General features: G+C 47.7%; 1 protein-coding gene and 1 long non-coding RNA gene across 2 annotated transcripts in view; one reads left to right on the top strand and one right to left on the bottom strand.

Moving 5' to 3' along the window:
* Positions 1-710: 710 nt before the first annotated feature.
* LOC122173873 (uncharacterized) lies at positions 711-13602 on the bottom strand. The gene is made up of 3 exons (XR_006174829.2): positions 11983-13602; positions 4051-4241; positions 711-1098 (listed from the first exon to the last, which is right to left on the bottom strand). It is a non-coding gene; the product is annotated as an uncharacterized LOC122173873 (long non-coding RNA).
* ZBTB16 (zinc finger and BTB domain containing 16) overlaps positions 9913-20973 on the top strand; it is a 177132-nt gene continuing 166071 nt past the window's right edge. Inside the window, 3 exon segments of the mRNA XM_065570665.1 lie at positions 9913-10162; positions 15073-16240; positions 16243-16390. Coding sequence (XP_065426737.1) covers positions 15145-16240; positions 16243-16390 — 1244 coding nt within the window. The 5' untranslated portion in view covers positions 9913-10162; positions 15073-15144.

Here is a 20973-nt window from a genome sequence, read left to right as displayed (position 1 = left end):
AAGTATTGAGACTTCTAAACTCCCATTTAACTCAGTGATAGTTAGCTGGTTGGTCACCAGTGAAAGGAGTTAACCTTAGTTCGGTTCCTTGTGGACAGGTGTTCCCTGCTTATTGGTCTCCTTTTGCGGCCACAGACTGAAAGGAGGGAGAACACACCCCCTTTGCCTCCAGAGTTGGTCTCTTCAGGACGGGCTTCATTATTCTGGAGGGGAATGAGGAACTGGTACTTGGAGGGGTAGGTCAGAATCCTGGGCTTGACCTGTTTGGGATAAAGAGTCACCATTGGTCTCCTGGAGCTGTCAGACCACTACTTTTCCCCAGCCCTAAATTCATTGTAAAGAGACATTTAAAACCAAAGGGGGGAAACCCTAAAACCAATCTACAACATGATGAGTGCAATGACTGGAGGGCAGTTACACTTGCGGGAAAACCTGGGCTGTCTATGATCTTCTTTTGTTGAGTCCCTAATTGATTCTATTCTACTTAAAAGTTATTTTAGGATGAGCTGTACTGAGTATATGCACAGCCCCTCTGTACCATGCAGTTAGGTCTGGCATTTAAAATCTAATCGTGTATTCCTTCCCATCCCATGCAAGATGTCAAATATTTTAGGTTAAGAAAAGGGAAAAAGAGGAAAAATAATTACACAGTAAATTAAACCAGGGCAACCCCCCTGCTTATTAAGACTTCAAGAGTTACACATTGCTGCTTCTGTCTTCAGCTATCTTGAACGCGTACAAAGGGTAATTCTAAAAATAGGTACTTTACAAATGATTAGGTCATACACTGCTTGGCAGAGACTTTTTTTTTATTTAATTACAAACTAGACCCTGGATTGTTGGTGGAAAAATATAAATACGACAGTTCAAAGCCCGGCTGCCGCTCTGCAGCATTATAAAGTTTGCTCTCCTTAGCTGAGTCACTGTAGATACATTCCCTTTTGTGCTGGGGGATTTAGTCATGGAATGTGGGCAGGCTGGCCTCCGCTGTCATGGTCCTGAGTCACAACTCACAATGATCCTCATAGTGTTTGCAGGCTTAGGGCCATAAGCTGCTAATTAGCCTTATTGTCTTCCAGTCCTCCCGGTATATATAACCTGGACAAAGGAGGAAGGAATGGAGAGAAGGCATCAAAATCTGCAAGCCCAAGAAATGATTATGCAAATACTAGTTTATCACATGCTTGTAGCTTTTTTGATCCATTTGATCACTGAAAGCTGACATTCCAAGGGCCAGGATAGTCCTAACCTCTTCTTTGAATGTATACGATTTCCTTGTGTTTTTATTGCCTTATTAATACTGTTGTGCGTGCAGCCCCTCCCCTCCTTCTGCAACACCGATGCAAGGAGCTGAGATTTACAAAAGTGACCTAGACTTAGATCCCCAAAGGTATTTAGACACCCAATTCCTATTGAAATCAATGGGAGTTAGGCACCTAAATACCTTTTGAAGATCTGGGGCTTAGTGCATTTGGATGTCTAGTGTTTGGGGGTCTGATTTGAGACCCCTTAGGGGGCTTGACTTTTCAGAAAGCATTGACCCTCCTCCCTTCTGAGAATCCAGACGCTTCCAGCTGAGCCCGACTGAGCCCCCAAAATCATGAGTCACTTTTGAACATCTTGGTCCTTGTGTTCCTAACTCCGAAGAGTCACAGGCCTTGATCCTACAAATGTTCTTGCATCTGGATAATCGCATGGAGTCCGGCTGGACTCGAGGCGTGTGAAGTTACTCCTTATGTACATGAGTGTGTGTCCCCCTCTTCCCCCCTTAGTATTGGAGTGTGAGAGCTTGATTCTGCAAACACTTAAGCATGCATATAACTTTCCTCACAGGTGTTGCCCTGTTCCTTTTGTGTGATTAATTTTTTTTTTCAGAACGGGGTCCTAACTTTAAAAGTGATGCAGTGAGTTAAAGTAAAAAGCCAAAGGGGGATGCAGGAAGGAAGGACAAAGGTATGTACACATCCATTCAACTTACATATGCACCTTTCCCTGGAGCAATAGTGGAGAACTCCTCCATGATTATATTAGCTCAATTAAAATTGTATTGCTGTAACAATGGGTGCTACGTATTTTAATACGGATTGTAATTACAGATAATCTGCAGAAATGCAGGAAACCAACAGAAATGTGTGGGAACCAACCACTTCTTATCCTAGCCTGCAATTCTCCAAAAGCAGCTCTTCTCTCCCTGTTACTCTCTGGTATTATGAGCCAATGTCACACTAAAGGGATTCTTCATGATTCCCCAACTCCAGCGTGCAGCTATGATCTGCCTGGGTCCGGTATCTGAACAGCTCAGATGGAAACTCTGTTAAACTTCATGTGAAATCCATGGATTAGTCTTTCTGTAGATCCACATTTAGCAGCCTTCCGGGGTCCCTGTAAAATTTTTATTTTCTTCCAAAAACAGCTTTGGGGTTGTTGTTGTTTTTTTAAAACGAAGTCTAACACGTTGAATCATCTTTTCATAAACTGTCAGCTTGGTTTATATGTGAACTTGGAGCGGTGAATTATGCTCAAATCTCAGCGCAAACCTTGCACATGTGCAGTAAGAACTTGGCGCAAATACCAACAATATGACATCTGTGATGGTAAGAGTCCTAAGCCCTTGGTGACAAGTTTGCAGAATCAGGGCCTAGAACTATAAAGGCAAATTATAAAAAAGGTCTGGTCATAGTTTTGTGATTTTTAGACCATCATTTTAAAATGATGCTGAAAGTCTTAGATTTTAGTATTTAACTCAAAATAGCCTCTCTTCCTTCCCTAAAGCTGATAACATTTTAAACCACTATCCCAATAGTCCCTCGGCAGCAACAAATGGACAGCTCTCCGTGCTAGATGAAAGCCTCCATGATTCTATGGGACAAACTGTTGGCTCTCATTTATAGAATTCCTGCTCTCGCCCAGCCCCCTATCTAGCCTAGGTTTTACAGTGAAACTGATTCAACTTTTTCCTATCAGGGTCACTTATCCCTATATTTAAAAAAAGGCAGAGTTACTAACTTCCATTAATATAGCATCTTTCATCCCAATTTTAAGTCTAACAAACTGATATACAGGCATCTTTTCACTCACCACTAAGATGCAGCCACCTCTGGGGTGGAAAGCACTAGCCGTTTAACAGAGTAGAGCAAGTCTGTATAATACTGACAAAGGGCTGGAAGAAAAGATACTGTATGTGACAGTGCATAGAATCTTTTTGGAGGCTAGCAAAGAAGTGGTTAATTCTGGCTAGTGGAAGGAACATAGCTGCCTGCCCTGAGTGCACGGATTTGCAGGGTAACCGGGCTGGGCCAGTGGGACGGAATTAATTATTTCCACCTACTCATAGGAGAAGGATGGTGCTGTGGGCTGAGTCCAACAAACGAGGTCAAGATACCTAGGAGGAGGTAGAAATGTCAAGCTGGAGGTTGGCTTGCCCCTTTGGGGACCTTGGCTAAAGTGAGCTATGTTCTAGATTTTTGCTTTGCCCTTTAGCAGAGCGGAGTCCTGTCATTTGCCCCTTAAGAAGCAGGTGACCTACTCCTTTGTAGTTTCTGGTTTGTTGTACTATAGAGTTTCCAACCCTTAAAGACCAGCATTTCCATAACCCCCCACTGTGTCTGGTCATGAGTGTTGAACATCACTGGTCAGACACTCAGTGCTAGGCCTTTGCAATGTCTAAAGGTTATCCGCTAAATGAGGGAAGTTGGGGGTGGAAAAGATCTTCTGGGTCATCTAGTTAATTCACCAGCAAGTGCAGGACTATGCTGCCTGCTTCTGGAAATACATTCTCTCCTGCTTTTTACAGTTTAGTCTCAAGTATCTTGCGTGGTGGCTTTTCCACTCCTTAACTGGGAGACTATTTCACAATTTAATCTCCTCTTGGGGGGACTCTTTTACCTTTTCCTCATTCCATCCTGCTACACCTGGTTAGACCCCTTTTGGAGCAACCTAAACAATCCCTTTGCCTTGCTAATGATATTTCTATCCTTCAGGTATATATGGACTGCTATGGTTGGCAGTTAGTTCAGAGCCCTTCCCTTTATGTGTCTATAAAATACTTACTGCACTGCTGCCCCTAAACAAATTGATGATGTCCCCTCCAACTTCAGTCATCATGTAGCTCGGAAAATAACTCTTTCCATTGCACTGGTAACACAAGGGGTAGTGTTGAAATGTTCCCTGGGTTTCCGCAAGTGGAAATTTTTTCTTAATGCTACATTGCTGTGAAGATCTTCTGGTGAAATCCTGGAAGTCTTGCAAGTTTAATAGTAAAGGTTAATAATAATCACAACAGGCAGCACATCATTGCCTTTGTGTCTGGTTGAGAGATTTACAACGTAAGCTCCTGGCAGAGGAAGAAATTGCTTCAATCACTTGGAGTAATGGCACATGGAGAGCCACTTGGGCATGACTGCTATTTAACATGACAAACCCAGCCCGGCTTCATTTCATGTGCTGGTTCTTTTCTAATAAACATGTTACTCGATAAGGTGAGGATTATGTTTTAAAAAATAAGTAAATTGGAGATGGGGGAGAGGGGTCAGCGTGCAATGGATTTTTCAGGGGTGGGGCACAGTAGAAGGGAAAAAAGGCAACTTGTGGAATGTAGGGGATAACTCCTTTGCAGAGAGAGTCCCAAAACCCAAGGATAGCCCTTGCTTTGTGGGTAGGTAGCCCCAAAGCCTGATGACTAAGCTCTTAAATTGGTACCCGTTGCTATAACATCTAGCATCTCTCCGAAGAATGCATCCGAAGAAGTGGGCTGTAGTCCACGAAAGCTTATGCTCTAATAAATTTGTTAGTCTCTAAGGTGCCACAAGTACTCCTGTTCTTCATCTAGCATCTCTGTGACTGATAATTAAAGACTGGGGGATTGAGATGATATTTGCAACAGGTGGAAACACATTATTGTCAGGTGCAGGCACAGATTACTGTTGCTGGATTCAATCCAGCTGAGATGTTTGGGATCGTCTCCTTTTCCCCATACCTCTGACTGAGCTGATGTGAGTGATGGACGAGAGTTTTAAGTAGATCTTCAGTTTCTCCAATCCTACCTGGCTAGGTCTTACTGTAGCAAGCTGTAATGAACTCTCCCTTTAAGACTTCTGTATTGTAACAAGAGAACTCCAGGACTGCTGGAGTTTAGTTTAGTGCAGGAAAACTTTGCACGGAGCAGGTTGTGGGAGCTCTGCTGTTACAAAAGCACTCAGAGCATACTGGTGTGTGTCTCTATTTGCTTCTATATGACACTACACAAGTAAAAAGATGAACCTATTGGAATCTCACTTACACTCCATTTTTCTGTTGGTCTCGAGGCACCCAACTACCAGGTAGATGGTCTCTTTTGCTTATGGTGTCAGAACTTCCAAGTCTTGTATTTGACTTGATTTGGAGGAGAAAACAAAGTTTTATTTTCTCTAAATCAAGAAGACAGGAGGTGGGAGGCAGGGGGAGGGTTGCTCATAGCTGAAGCTGCTTTTAACATTTCCTGTGCATACTGTATATATGGTCTCACTGAAAGACAAGGGACTGACATTTAGAAGGTCACAAGCACGGTGTTTTTTTTTTTTTCATCTTCCTATTTCATACCTCTCATAATTGCTCTGCCTTTCACTTCCTTTATGGTCACTGATAGTGTCTGAACTCAGTGTATGTGTGTGGAGGAGGATATACTTGAAGGAAGTAGAGAGGCAGACTTCCTAGTGGCGTGAGTGTTTTCTGAGGAGGACTCCCTTGTTCCTGCTATTGTCAAGCAACAGACGTTCTTGACCAGGCTGTTACAACAAAGCTAATGTAATGGTAAATATTGGTTCAAATTTTTACTACGGTCCATGGCTTCAAGCAATAAGTGACTTCTTTACATCATATGTATACACCCAGTGACCAAAATATGTGCAGTGAAATACAGTAACCCTTACTGCAATGGTTCAGGGCGGCGGCGGAAGGGGGGAACAGCTAGGGTGAGGGTTGTGGGTGGATGGACCTTAGAAGAGGGAGTGTGGAGAGACAGGCAGAGATGACAGATGTGGATCTGAGAGAGTGCAAGGTTTGGAACAGGATCGGACTCTGCCGCTGAGCTCGCCAATTCCAAAGACCTCTTCAGATGTGGCAACTGTGGAAATCGAATTTCAGTTGAATGGAGCCTGCAAAAGAATGTAATACACAGACCTGACATGTTGTCTGTATTCCAGTGGGGCCTAGAGGCCCCACTAAAGATCAGGGCCCCATTGTGCTAGCTGCTGACACAGATATGGTAAGAGACAAACAGTGCCCCAAAGAGTTTGCAGTTTAGGTACACAAGACAAAATGAGGGGAAAGGAAAGTGAAGCGACTTTCCTAATGCCAGTGGCACAACCAAGGTCTCCTAACCAGAGCTGTGAAGAGAAAGATTGTTCTAGTTTTGGGGGAGTGGGGGAGACATTTTGAAAATTGTTTCTTTTTTTTCCAATTTGGAATGAAAGCAAAAATGTGAGATTCTCTGTGAGGGGATGGCATCCTGGACCCTGAAAGTCCTGGGATTCCCAGCTCCAAGGCAGTCCACCAGATAGTTCATCCACATGGCTTCTCAGCAGCCTGGCATGAAACCAGGAAGGGTTCCAATGGAACTTTGTCAGAATCAAATTGTCTCCATGAAATGCTTTCATTTTGACACATTCTGATGGGAAAATAAGTTTCACTCGAATTTTCTATCCTGCTCTATCTGTTGATGCCTTTTATCTGCAAAAGACAGACAAAACTGAAAACTTCTCTGAGAAAAGAAAGTGTCTTGAAGTGCATCCATGTACGGTGTCCACAATATAACAAGGGGAAGAAGTGTGTGCCATGGGAGGTGATTTTAGACTTTGAGCTTGTTTGGAGGCCATGTGGAAAGAGGGTCTCAGTCAGGTTCCTACGGGAAAGGTATTCCCCACCATAGAAATCATCCACATATTTGGTACCTTTATTAACAGCCTCAGCAGAGAAAGTTGGGACTGAATAGACCATGTAGTCAGAACTCCCTTCTCTCCCCTAGGTGAGAAGGCCCCTCCCAGGGAATATGCAGGCTAATTTCTTAGGGAAATATCTAACAATTACTTATTTGATTGTATGTTCTTGGTCAGGTACCATCTTGTTGTGTGTTTATACAGTGCCTAGCACCATGGGGTCCTAGTCTGACTGGGGTTCCTAGGCTCTACTGTGCAATTCAAATGATGAAAATAAGAATGCGATGAGTAACATTACACAACTCAAGTATCAGGGGGTAGCCGTGTTAGTCTGAAGAAGTGGGTTTTTTACTCACAAAAGCTTATGCCCAAATAAATCGGTTAGTCTTTAAGGTGCTACCAGACTCCTCGTTTTTGTTATATAACTCGTCCTATTGCAGTTAAGGGGAACTAGTCAGGTGAGTGAAGTTTATGCATGTGCATATGTGTTTGCAGGATCAGAGCTTTGGAGCAAGGACTGTGTTTTAATTTGTATTTGTACAGCACATAGCGCAATAGGGGCTTGATTCTGACTGGGGACTCTGAGAGCCACTATAATATAACTATTAAGGCACAGTTTGAAACTGCGGAAGTATTTAAGTGCACTGTTGCCTAAGCTATACTAATTCTGTGGATGAATGAGGACTTCAGTTTTAGGGTCATCAATCCAATATCTTTTTGAAAAATAGCAATAGGAATTAAGTCTCTTAAAGTTAAACAGCTCAATAGCTTTTACTTTATTTTATTTTTTTTTAAAGAAAAGTGAAATGCACCAATTCCCAGAAAGGACTGGGGGGGGGGGTTAATCTTCAGCGTGCTGCCTGAGAATTTAGCCTTGGGAGTTCCATTATTGCTAATGGGACTCATGCAGCTTAATTTCATGCAAGCTACACTAAAAATGTACCCCTAGCTGTCTGCAAAATTTCAGTTCTGAAATCAAGCCTCTTAAAAGTTAGAGCAGGATAAACAAACACCTGAAACACTCCCCCTCCCTCCACAGTATTTTCTTCTAGTTCACTTTTTATTAAAAAAACAAAGCAAGACAAAAACACACAACAGCTCTATGGATTTAAGCAATTTAAAAGGGGGAAATATGTATCTGGGCTGACAGCCTGCATGCCAAATTTCAGCTTGCTGCCAATTAAAGTGGCAGAGTTATAACCCCATTTTTTTCCAGGGGTTTAGTTGATGCCTTATCTTTAACTATGCTACTGTGAATGCCACACTGTAATACTTATCTAATAACCCTCCGCGCTGTCTCCTTCATTATGGGGCCTCTGTTATTAGGCTGTTCTTGTTAAATGACTGCTATCATCTGGTCCCAAAGTACATTAAATCCCATTATAATTATAAACACACTTCCCTATAACATTCTCTTTAGATTACATTCACACTGCTTTACCCCTCAGGCTATCTTTGTACTAATACCATTCTTATTTGCTATTTTAGCTGACAATATTGGGTCCTACACTATTTGCACCATACAAAGGGAGAAGGAAAAGTCTTTATAGCATTCCCATTACAGATTAATATTTTGATGTCCCCTGGAAACCTAACTTATCTCGTTTATTTCATTCACTCTCCCCTGTTATAAGTGTTATATTCTTTGAATACTTCTGTTATATAAGGAGACCTGGCTTTTAAAATGTGTTGAACTTTGGCACCGAAGTAGTTTGGAGACTTTATGAATTGCACCATTCCAGTATCTCCACTCCAAGAGTAGCTTTGTAAACAGGAAGTTTGGAGTAACCCAGAGTCTGTCCATCTCTCTCGCTTTTTTTAAATCCCTTCTTTTTTAGAACCAGGGGGTAGCTGTGTTAGTCTGTATCTACAAAAACAACAAGAAGTCTGGTGGCACCTTAAAGACTAACAGATTTATTTGGGCATAAGCTTTCGTGAGTAAAAACCTCACTTCTTCGGATGCACCTTCTTCGGTTGCATCCCAAGAAGTGAGGTTTTTACTCACGAAAGCTTATGCCCAAATAAATCTGTTAGTCTTTAAGGTGCCACCAGACTCCTTGTTGTTCTTTTTTAGAGGCTGCGGTAGTAAATCTTTGCTCCAGACTTCACCCACGAAAGCTCATGCTCCATTACTTCTGTTAGTCTAGAAGGTGCCACAGAACTACTTCACTGCTATTCTTATGTCACAAGAACCTGCCCTTCCTCTAAACGGTGCTTGTTTGGGGGTAGTGTCTTTATCCGGGCAAAATAACCCTTATCAAGCCGACATTAAACTCTAACAGAAACAGTTTCCAGACAAAATTTGGCACCAAGCCCATGGGTTTGTCTTTGTTACCTTCGCCTTCTCTCAAATTCAGGCTTCAGTCTCCCTTCACCACTTACTAGCAAGGGGCTGGGCTTTCAAAGCGCAGAGTTTATTAAGCAAGGGGGATTTCTTGTATAAGGAATCTTGGGGAGTGTTCTGGCTTTCTATTGTTTCAAGTGGCCTTCTCTGACTGGAGGATTAATTGAAGATTAGGATCGGGGGTTAATTGTGTATTTCTCCGTTTGGGAAGATAGACTCCCTCCTAGGGTGAGTCTGCAGCGAGTTAAAGTCATTGTGAGGCAAGGCAAGCTACAGAGGACTGAATGACAGACAGCCTTATCGTTCGCCTCGATGCAGTTGTCACATTAGAAGTTCAACGAGTTTAAAATGTATCTTTTTTAACTTGTCTGTAGCGCAGTCAATTATATCCGCCTGCTTGTTAGGCAGCTTTTCGATTTAATGATTTCATGATTAACACGCTGGGGTTTTAACCCTGTCGCTGCTGCTCCCACCGCATCCCCAGCTTTCGGGTGTGTTACTAGGTGCGGAGGTAGGGGTGCGTGAGGGTGTGAAAGAGAAAACGCAACCTCGACTCCTGTGCACTAAAGTGGATACTACTCAGTGCCTTGCATTGGGTGAGCGCTGCGCGCGCATTAATTAAGGCGCGGATTAATTTAAACCCGGCTCCTGATGACTGTGTTATGGCTTCTTGGCTCACGCACTTCGCGAGGCATCGGGAGTTGATCTGCAAAGACCTGTAGTTTGATTTCCGCTGCAGGGCGGCGGCGAGGTGGAGCAGGATGCGAGGAGCAGGGAGGAGTTGGCTGTCAGGCGTGCGGGGGGGAGAGGAGACCGTGCGGCAGGTGTCCAACCTAGGAGCTGCGTTTGCGGCCAGGGAACAAAATTCAGCAGCCGTCGGGTGACCTACCCAGTGGCAGGATTAAAAGTGAGCGAGTGCGGGGCTCTGGTGTGTCAAACAACCCCGCCAGAGCCCGGCCTCCGAGCCACGTTTCGTGCCATGCGCTGGGGGGGGGGGCGGTGTGTGTGGACGGGTCTCTCTCGCCTCTGTGCACCTTGTCCTGAAGCCATCCAGCCTGCCCCCAGCCACCGCCCGGGAGACACTTGTTCTGGGAGCGCCCCGCTCCGCAGGGCACCTGTCCACACGCTGCTCCGTGACACCCCCCGCTGTCGGGGGGGTGCAGCAGGTGCGCCCTCGGAGCCGCTCTAAAGCCGGATTGGAGGCATTGGCTCCGGTTCATTGATTCCCAAAGGCAGCCGCCTGCTCCTCCATGTTTGTTGTTGGCAGAGGCCAGCGGAGCCAAGCGCTGTCCAGCAGCCCTCGGGATCAGCGTCCCCCTTCCCTCCCCATCCCCTCCTGCCGATCTCCCAAGCCAAGCAGCCGGAGCAAACCCGCGCTCCCTTCCTTCCCCCCCCCCCCCCCCCATGCAACTTTTCGGTGACTTCCTTCGGGATGGGGCAGGAGCCGAGCCCAGGGCTCCCCCCCCCCCCCATCGCTGCCAGCATCTCCCGCGGGCTGGCACGCCTCTGCCCAGGACTTGGGGACCGATCCTTCTGGCGGAGCAAACCGAGAAGCGACCTCCCCAGCAGCGCTACGATAGACACCCCCCGTCCCTCTTGCATCTCCCCAGCTCCGGGCAGGGCAAGCTGTCAGGAGACGCGGCTGGCTTGGGAGGGGCGGTTCAAGGGACTGGCGAAGGAGGGATGCTCAGGGGGAGCGGTTCCCATCTGCGTTCTCCTAATCCGGAGCCTAATCCGGCTCAGCACCAATTCCCAGAAAGGACCGGCTGGCACAGAGTTCTGGCTTGGTCCTTCCACACGGATCGCCCTGGTGCGATTCCCGAGGGAAAGGACCCGGAGCGTTTTGTGGCGTCCCACTCTGAGCCCGGTTTCCTTCGCCTTTCGCATCAGTGTGGGGAACGGGTGCGCAGCCCAGACTAACAAAATGCTTCTCATTCACCCTGCAAGGCGTAGTTAACGCACAGGATAGTATAAACCCGGGGTGTCCTGTCTCCGCAATCCGCCTGAGAACAGTCCGCTCCCTCCTTGGAAACCAACAGCTGCATTGCACGAGTCGCGGACTAAATCCTAACACAGGGTTGCAGAGAGACCCGAAAATCAACCCTCACCCCCCCCCCCCCCAATCAGCACTGCTGATCAAGTTTGAAGGGAGGGCGTGTGGGATTTGGGGGGCAAGGGCTAGTCACTATTTCATCTCTTCCTTTCCGAAGTAGTCCCTCAAGTATGAACAGGTTAGGGGGGGAAACACCCCAACCCCGCCGTGTTGCAGAAATGGGAAGATGGCAGGCACCCGCTTCTGTTCCAACTCCAGCTGCCCGAGAGGAAGCCCAGGCAGGGGAAAGTTTCACTCCTTGCGGCAGCTTCCCTGATAGAGGCCCAGCCTCAAACCTGGGCCCCTGAACACGTCCCAGCCATGCGGAGCTCCCCCAGGGTGGGTGTCCGGAAAGTTTCCCCCTCCAGGCCGGGTGGAGGCTCCTAGCAGAGACCTCAGCAGCTCGGGGGCCAGGCAGCTCAGTTTGGCTCCGAGGTGCGTGCGGGGGGCAGCTCTGGCTGCAAGGCGCTGCGCCTATGGGTGGGCGGCGGGAGCAGGGTGTGGGGCAGCGGTGTGGGCACGAGCCCCGTGCCAGCAGTAAAGATGGTGCCCGGGCCGGGCTTCGCTGGGGTGGGAGCGGCCCTGACGCGGGGCGCAAACCGGCACGTCAGTCAGCGCGGTGTTGATTTGCTAACCTTAAAGCAGAGAGGAGTTGGAGAGGATGAGAGCGGGTACTGCGAACTGCCGGATTATGCTGTTGCTTTAATAACAAGCAACAGTTCCACCGCCAAGCCCGCCCGGCTGCTGGGAGCTTCCTGACATGCCCCAGACAGTGAGTGCCCAGGGGCGGCTTGCAACAACTTGCTGGGGGCTCTGGAGAGGAGGGGGCGCGGGGAGGGCTGTTCGGGTTTGCTCGTGAATGGATGCACGGGGAGAGAGATGCAAGGAGATAAATTGTCTTGCCTGTCATTTCTGCACCTCGCCGGCTCTCCCTTGGGGAAACTGGGGGGTGACGGGCAACTGGACATTGAGGGAGGGGGGTGCTTGCAATGGGAGAGGGAGGACTGGGGACGCTTTGGGTTCGGGGGGAGGGAGCTGGCAGGAAGATGAGAAGCAATTGTTGTGATGTACAGGCTAATATGTATTCTGAAGGGCTCGCAGGAGAGAAATGTGACTTCCCCTCCTTATTTATTTGGTGCGTGGGGAGGTGGAGCCCTGTGATGGTTTCAGAGCGAAAAAGCTCGTTTCTGGGCTGGGGAGGGTTAACGGGAGGGTTGGGGGAAACGATTTTCCTCTTTTTCTTCTTCTTCTTTTTTTCATTTTAGTTTTGCAATTAGCGTCTGGGGAAGGTTGGGATCGAGCCGGGCCCCTTCGGTTTTCTGTCCCTTCAGCCTTCTTTGCTTGGAAAGATGCAATTAAAAAAAAATGTTGGGTGCCCGGTGTTGTAATGCAAACGCCTTTGTGCGGTCTAAAAATAAAAATCCCCCCGGCTGGGTTCATTCCAGCCTTTGCACCTGATGACTATTTGATGCCTTGTAAATACAGCGGGGTCTGTCTTTTAATTGTCCAGCTCAAAACTTCCTTCGCCGGGTGCAAATCTCTATCCCTGGCGGTCGCTGGCCAAGTTGGGAGCGAGCAGGATAAACAGCCAAGCCGGAATATTGTTTTTACCCCTCAGCTCCCTGTTCCATCCCACAATAGAGCTCGCTTTCCTCCCCGGCCCTACGTGACAGATCCACGGACAGGGCTCCGTCCATGGTGGGGTCGCTACATGGAGTTCAGGCTGGTCTGCATTTGATCTTGATTATCTCTGGCCAAGTGCCGTTTAGTTGAGACAAATACCCTCCCCTCCCACCCCCCAGAGAGTCGTGTGAGTGTGCAAGGGGCTTTTGCGAGAATTGCAATATTTTGCATCCCATCTTCCAATGTTCCCCTTGCTTCCTCTGCGCGAGGAAGTTGGCGCTTGTCCCCCGGTTTAACCAGTCAGCGCAGGCGGTGGGTTCGGGGCGAGGCTGGGTTTCAAACGCTGTTGGGTTATTTTATTTATTTCTTTGATTGTGGTGGTTTGAAGTTTGTTGAAAGCGACCCGAGTAGGGCGGGGGGACTGGTGATTATCTTGTGCGATAGAAGCTGTGATTTTCATTGGCTCCAAAGTGCGGAGCTGGGCTCCCTGCTCTGCCCAATAACTAAAACAGATGCTGCTGGTTTCCCCGTGATTTGTGTTGGTGGATGTGTGGGTCCCGGAGGGGGTAGGTGTTATCTTGGGGGGCTGCTTGCGGCGGGGGAGGGGGAAGGACGGACACACGCTGCTGAAACTTGGTCGAACAAGCCCCAATCCGGAGCTGATAAAGGGTTTTAATAGTTCACTCATTAACCCTTCCAGCTCGCCCCTGGCAGCTTTGTTCTCGGGCGAGGTGCCTCTCCCCGGGGCTAAGGGAAGGCGGACAGCGGCGGCTCTGATGCAGAAGCCCCAGCTTTAGCGCCGGGTTGGGGGCGAAGCTTCGCTGCTTTCCCCGGGGCTTTCCCATCCCTGACCCGATCCAGCATGATACTGCCCGCGGCAAGGTGCGGGGGGCAGCTGGGGCCCCCGGGTCGGAGCCCCCGAGGCTGGGTTTGGGGGCGGGGGCCGCGGCAAAATGCGGGGGGCAGCTGGGGCCCCCGCGTCGGAGCCCCCGAGGCTGGGTTTGGGGGCGGGAGCCGGGGCTTGGAGCCCCCTTTGGAGGGTTTGGGGGTCTTGCCCGAAGGCTGAGCCTGGGGGTGTCTCTGGAGCTGGGTTGGGGGGGGCAGGCCCGGAGGAGGGGAGCCGAGTGGGGGGGGGGTGTCTCCAGGAGGGGGCCGATCTGAGGGGTGCCTCGGGGTCCCCCTGGAGCCGCTCCCCCGTCCCCGCTCGCTGCCCGCGGTGTTTGCCCGGGGACAAAGAGGGTAGGAGCGGCCCCGCGGCGGGCTGGGACTGGGGCAGCGGGGCCGGGCTGCCCTGGCCCGGGGTCCTGGGGCGGGGTGGGGTGGGGTGTCCGCCCGGCGGGACCCCTCTTGCTTCACGCCCTCTGGGGGGCCGGGCACCAAGCGTGCGTGGCGAAGGGGCGAGCCGGTAGGATGGGAGAGGAAGCGAGTCCCCAGGGCACAGATTTCCCCCCCCCTTCCCCGGGGGCACGAGGGGGCAGCGGGGTGGGGCCCAGAGGAGCACAGACCCCCCCCTTCCCCGGGGGCACGAGGGGGCAGCGGGGTGGCCCCTTGTGTGGAGGGCATGTGCGTGTATTTAGGGGAGAGGCCTCTGGGGTGCCAGGTGTGGGTAGGACTCTCTGTGTTTGTGTTTGGGGGGGGGGGGTGTTCCCATGGTGTATCTGACAGGCAGTGGGTGGTAGCAGACACAACAAGGTTTGCTGGTTTAAGGAGGGTGGCTGTGATTTCTTTGGGGGGCAGGGGAGAAGCCTGGACACCCCCCTTCAGCTTCCAACAACAAGAGGTCCCCCTCCATTCCCTCAGGTTTCATTGTCTCCATGTCACAAAGGTGCCTGGAGGTGACCCGGTTTATCAGCCAGGTGAGCTGGACTGTGCAAGGCCAATGAGTACTGCAGCTTGGAACCAGCAACCCTCTCCATGTCCCCTCTGTGCCTTTCAGCCCTTGTAAAGGGAAGTTGGTTTATGATGTTTTTGGAGCTTCCACAGTTTCCAGGCTCCAAAACTTACTTGTAGAAACTTTGTATGCAACTTGCTGCCCAAATCCTAAACTAAAAGTTCTTTTCCCCTTTTATTTCCCCTCCCCCTCCTCTATTTTGTTTTCACAGACAACGGGCACCTAAAGCTAGTCCCGGACTGAGCAAAGACAGACACCCTAATGACTAAATCTCAGGCGCACTATGGATTTGACTAAAATGGGTCTGATACAGCTCCAGAACCCCAGCCACCCCACGGGGCTCCTGCAGAAAGCCAACCAAATGCGCCTTGCAGGGACTCTGTGTGATGTGGTCATCATGGTGGACAATCAGGAATTCCATGCTCACAGGACAGTGTTGGCTTGCACTAGTAAAATGTTTGAAATCCTCTTCCACCGCAACAGTCAGCATTATACCCTGGACTTTCTTTCACCAAAGACTTTTCAGCAGATACTGGAATACGCTTATACGGCCACCCTCCAGGCTAAAGTTGAAGACTTGGATGATCTTCTTTACGCAGCCGAGATCCTAGAAATAGAATATCTGGAAGAACAGTGTCTGAAGATCCTGGAGACCATTCAGGCATCTGATGAGAATGATACAGAAGTCAACATGACGGATGGTGGCACTGAAGAGGAGGAGGATAGGAAATCTAGGTACATCAAAAACCTATTCATCTCCAAGCATTCCAGCGAAGAGAGTAGTTATGCCAGCATGGCCAGTCAGAGTTTAACGGGGGCAATGGTGGAGCAGAGCCCATCTGTCTCGACTTCATTTGGACTCTCCGCGATGAGCCCCACGAAGGCGGCAGTGGATAGTTTGATGACCATTGGGCAGTCATTATTGCAAGGGGCTCTACAGCAGAACGCCTCCGAGGACTTGCATTCCACGAGCAGCCGCCACCCCAGTCTCTCCGAAGTAAAAACAGAAGTGATGCAAGTGGAGGAGGCGTCTAGCCACGAAAGCCCAAGGACAGCAGAGTCCAGCACTTCTGGAGGGGACAAGTCGGATGACAAAAGCAAGGAAGGCCCTGGTACTCCCACGCGTAGCAGTGTTATCACAAGTGCCCGTGAACTTCATTATGCCCGGGATGAGAATGCAGAGCAACCCCTCGAGTTGGGCCAAGGAGTGCCAGTCGGACCGGAGCACTCGATTTCTCAAAGCGAGAAACACCTGAGTATATATTCAGTGCTACCAAATCACAAAACTGACTCGATGCTCAGCATGCCATCCTCCATGACATCGGCTCTTCACATGCAGCCAGCTCTTGCCGTGTCCATGGACTTCAGCGCTTACGGGGGCTTCTGCCTCAAGGCTTTATTCAAAGGGAGCTGTTCAGTAAGCTGGGTGAATTGGCAGCTGGCATGAAAACAGAAAACCGAGCCATTGGTGAACAGTGCAGTGTTTGTGGCGCAGAACTGCCGGACAACGAGACGGTGGAACAACACAGGTAAGTCCTCTACGCTCGTTTAGTCTTGATGTGGCAGCACGTCTCTCCTGACATTTGATGGTTCATGTCACAATCCGCTTGTTTTGTATTTTTGTTCAGTTGAATTTAGTGCTGGCAGGTTTGACCCCAGTAGAGGAAAATGAATTCCATCTAGGGGTAATTCACCCCTTGCATAGGCCTCTCATGAAGCCTGTGCATCACTCTTCAGTTCCAGCTTAAGACCTCAAGAAGTGGGACCTTAGTGGTGCATAGGCCTCTTGCTGGCCCTTTGCACATGTCTGAATTTACTGCATTCTCAACTGGGTAAAGCATTAACAAGCTGCAAACTAAATAGGGGAGGGCCCAGGGAGAGGTTTATGATGGGGACCCTTGTCTGTGGAGAACTACTCTGAGCCGCACCAACTTACTTAGCCAAGACAATGAGTTACAGTCACTACCCGCCCAGATTTGAGCTCACAACCCAGATATGAAAGACTCTATCTTATTACCAGTTCCAAAAAGATGTGCACTTCCTTCTTTGGGTTGAAAAGAGGATGGCACTCAGCTCAGGCAATAGTGTGTCCTTTTCTTGCTCCATGTCCTAACATGCATTCAGATGCCAGGGCTAGGTATGTGCTGTAATTTTTTTTTTTTTTAACATTGGGAGGAGGCATGTTAGATTCTCACATCCTGCTCCAGAGACTCTGGGATTTTTCTCTCTGCCTTCTGGATTGATATAGAGTGTAAAATTAACAATCTCATGATGCCGCTCCCCATTGAGTAACTGCGTATGAAATACTTACCTTCTTGCTTCTCAAACAAGTGTCAGATGATGACTTTGGTGTCATAGTGATCAGAGTTTGAACCAAGAGAACGTCCAGAGTAACTACGCGGTCAGTGCCAAGTATCAGAGGGATGGCTGTGTTAGTCTGTATCCACAAAAACAATGAGGAGTCCGGTGGCACCTTAAAGACGAACAGATTTATTTAGGCATAAGCTTTCGTGGGTATTTGAAGAAGTGAGGTTTTTACCCACGAAAGCTTATGCCTAAATAAATCTGTTAGTCTTTAAGGTGCCACCGGACTCCTTGTTGTTGTTGTTGTTTGGTGGGTGTTTTTTTTTTTTTTTTTTTTTACACTGTCAGTAGCATTTCTCTAGGTTCACACCTACCATAAAGGAGAACAGAATCTAGCATTTAGTGGGTCTGTTGGAGCGGATCTTGCCAGCTGATCTGCACAGACGGACCACTGTGCTTGCACAGGGCCCTGTTTGCTGGTAGGGCTCGTTGTGAGTGTAAGGGTCTGAGGGTGAGCATCAGCTTGTGGGATCAGGGCTCTGATTTTTCCTGTCCTAAGCTGTAAGAGTAGGAACCCCTAACTTGTTCCTGCATTTGGATGTGTTAATATCACAGGGATAGGAACTGACTGAACAGCCTTGCGAAGGGCTGCTCGATCCTCGTGCGGACATTTCTGCTGGATTCTACTGACATGTCAGCATTTCATAGTGTGTGTGTGTGTGTGTGTGTGTGTGTGTGTGTGTGTGTGTGTGTGTGTGTGTGTGTGTGTGTGCCATGTTGCAGCCCCTCTGTTCCGAGGGGGTGACAAAAGTACACGACAATCTGATTTCCTGTTAGTAGAATTCAAATCATGGATGACGCTAGAATTCCTAGGAGCCTCTCTGAAGTATTCAGACTGAGCATCTTCCAGTATTTGAACGAACCAACAAGTTTAATTAGTTTTAATGTACATAATCTACACACGAGGCTCTGCTGTTTGTTTCCTCGCCTGTGTGTGTTGTAGGAAAACCACTCTGATCTGTACTCTGGTTGTGCCATCCATAAATGATCGAGGATTATCTGTGGCTCGCAAAGGGCCTCAGAACATCAATTGCCTGTTCAACTTGTTTCATTTTAAGTACAGCCTGGCAGCCTTAACTCTGGGGTTTCCACCCTCACATGGGTTTGTCCGACTCTTCAGATGGCCTCTCAGTGTAGTTTATGACACTGTGTGCACATTGTGATGCCAGTTCTATTTAAACAAATAGGTGATAGCAGTATGCCAGCAATCCCCACTGGCAAAACAGATTTCTTTTTTGTTTACTCGGATGGTATGTAAACAGCAACTTCTGCATTGTCATTCTAGAACATGGATATCCTCCATTGGAGTTTGTGTACATTTTTTTTTTAATAGACACGTTGGGCCAGGGCCTGAGCTGGTGTAAATTGGAGCTAGAGCTCTACTGACTTACACCAGGTGAGGATCTGGGCTGATGCGCTTACTCTAAAGCGATGCGGGCTCAATGTCATTGAAAAGCAGCTGCAGTGCATGGCTGGAGAGAATTTGAACATGGCTATCTGCCATGTTCTTAAATGTCTTCCTTTCTCCTTTCTAAAGTACAAAGAATAACAATTGATGCTCCTGCACGTACCACAGAAACTATTTTAGAAACTCTCTGAGAGGTCAGCTCGGCAGAGATTAAATTGAGCACTTCAATGCTGAGTCTGCTCTAGAGTTCCCATTGCTGATCAATAATCTTCCATCGTTGCCGCGTCTCATTGTAAGCTTAGAACCTCCCTAATTCACACCCAGGATGAGGAGACTCCTTGTGAATGACTCAGTGTTTTGAATGAGAGGACAAACGTTTTAAGCCAGGTTGCTGCATAATGAGATGTACTTGTTTCTGTAGCTGCAATTGGAGTTGGAAGTTTAAAGGATCTGACACTTATAATGCACTTTGATCTCTTTTGTACTGTAATAAGGTTGTAGTTCTGACATTCACAAATTTTGCACTAGTTTAACTAAGTGTATTTTTTTAAACAGATTGAGTTTAACCAATACCAAACCCTGCGTGGACACTTTTAACTTGATTCAAACTTGGTTTGTGTGTGTTTAGCTCGTCAGTACAGTAAATTTACCAATGCAAGCTAAATCCATGTAAGCCAATTTTTAAACTGATAACAATGGCCACACTGGGTCAGACCTATGGTCTATCTAGCCTAGTGTCTTGTCTTCCAACAGTGGCCAGTGTGTCAGATGGTTCAGAGGGAATGAACAGAACCAGGCAATTGAGGGATCCATCCCCTGTCTTCCAGTCTTTTAGCTTCTGGCAATTGGAGTCTAAGGACACCCAGAGCTTGGGGTTGCATCCCTGACCATCTTGGCTAATAGCCATTGATGGGCCCGTGCTCCATGAATTTATCTAATTGTTTTTTGAACCCAGTTACGCTTTCAACCTTCACATCATCCCTGGCAACAAGTTCCACAGGTTGACTGCAGTTGTATAAAGAAGGACTTCGCTTTGTTTGTTTTTAAACCTGCAGCCTATTCATTTCATTGGGTGATGCCTACTTCTTGTGTTATGTGAAGGGGCAGTATCACTTCCCTCTTCACTTTCTCCAGACCATTAATGATTTCATAGACCTCCATCGTATCCCCTTCAGTCCTCTCTTTTCTAGGGTGACCAGTCTGAGCCTTTATAAGAGTGTTTAGAATGTCTCGGCCATGCTGAAGTTGCTGCAGGATGGTTGTTTAGTCACCAAGCTGCTTTGCAGCAGTTGTACATTTTTTATGTTTTAAACTTGAAGTGAACTCTGTGAGGTGCCGGCAGGTTCATTTTTAGCCCAGATGTAAGCTACAACTAAATGCCAATGGCTTCTTTTGTTTCTTCCCACCCTTTCTGCAGATCTGGTATACAGAACCTCAGCTTAAACATAGAGAGTTCTTCTGCACTGACTTGGTTAGTGAATATTTCCATTTGTCCATGCGGTGTTTGTGAACCAAGACTGATGGTCTTTAAGGTGGTCAAGGAAGCAATTGAATATGCAAGGCTGGGACAATTACATTTGGAAACAGTAACTTCTGTGTGCGTAGAACTATTTTTTCTTCTTTTTTAAGGCTGCAGATGCCTACAATAGACCATAGTTTGTGTCAAAACCACAGTAGAAGTGCCACTGGTTTACTATAGTATTAACGAGCATATTAAGGAACAATAGGTCCCCGCAATCTGTAGAGTTCAGCTGAAATAGATTATTTTTTTTCCTCTCAATTGTGTATTTCCTACCATTTTTCATTAGCATAAGGATGTGCAAGTGGATAATGTGGGCAATAAATATAAGTCCTTTTGGCTAGTCACTATGTATTTGTACTGTGATAGTGTCTTGAGGCCCCAGCCTAGATCCAAACATCTAATAAGGGATGGTTCCCATGCGGAAGAGCTCACCATCTAAACACATCAGAGAGCGGGTGGGAGAAAGTTCCATTTTTTACGCAACAATATTTCCTAAGAGAAAACCGAGGCACTGACGTTGTGACTTGTCCTGAGGTCATGCAGAGAGTCAGACATAATTTGGGACCCAGGAGATCTGGATTTAATTCCTGTCTAGTGGTGTAGTGACACAACCATCTTTCTCTTTCTTGACAGAGTTGTCATCTGATGATGCCTTTTTATAATACAATTTATTAATAAAGAACAGTTAATTATGACCTTTTGGAAGCAGAATCATCACAATTATCTGTTCACGGTTTGGAGTCCCAGCTGAATTTCTGTCTAGAACATCTAGGCTGTTTTAAAATCCATATTTTCTTTTACTGAGCTTATGTTTCTGA

The sequence above is a fragment of the Chrysemys picta genome, chromosome 16, assembly GCF_011386835.1.
Source record: "Chrysemys picta bellii isolate R12L10 chromosome 16, ASM1138683v2, whole genome shotgun sequence".
In the NCBI taxonomy this organism is placed as follows: Eukaryota; Metazoa; Chordata; order Testudines; family Emydidae; genus Chrysemys; species Chrysemys picta.
The sequence above is the reverse complement of the archived record's forward strand: the minus strand, read 5'-3'. Positions and strand labels throughout refer to the sequence as shown.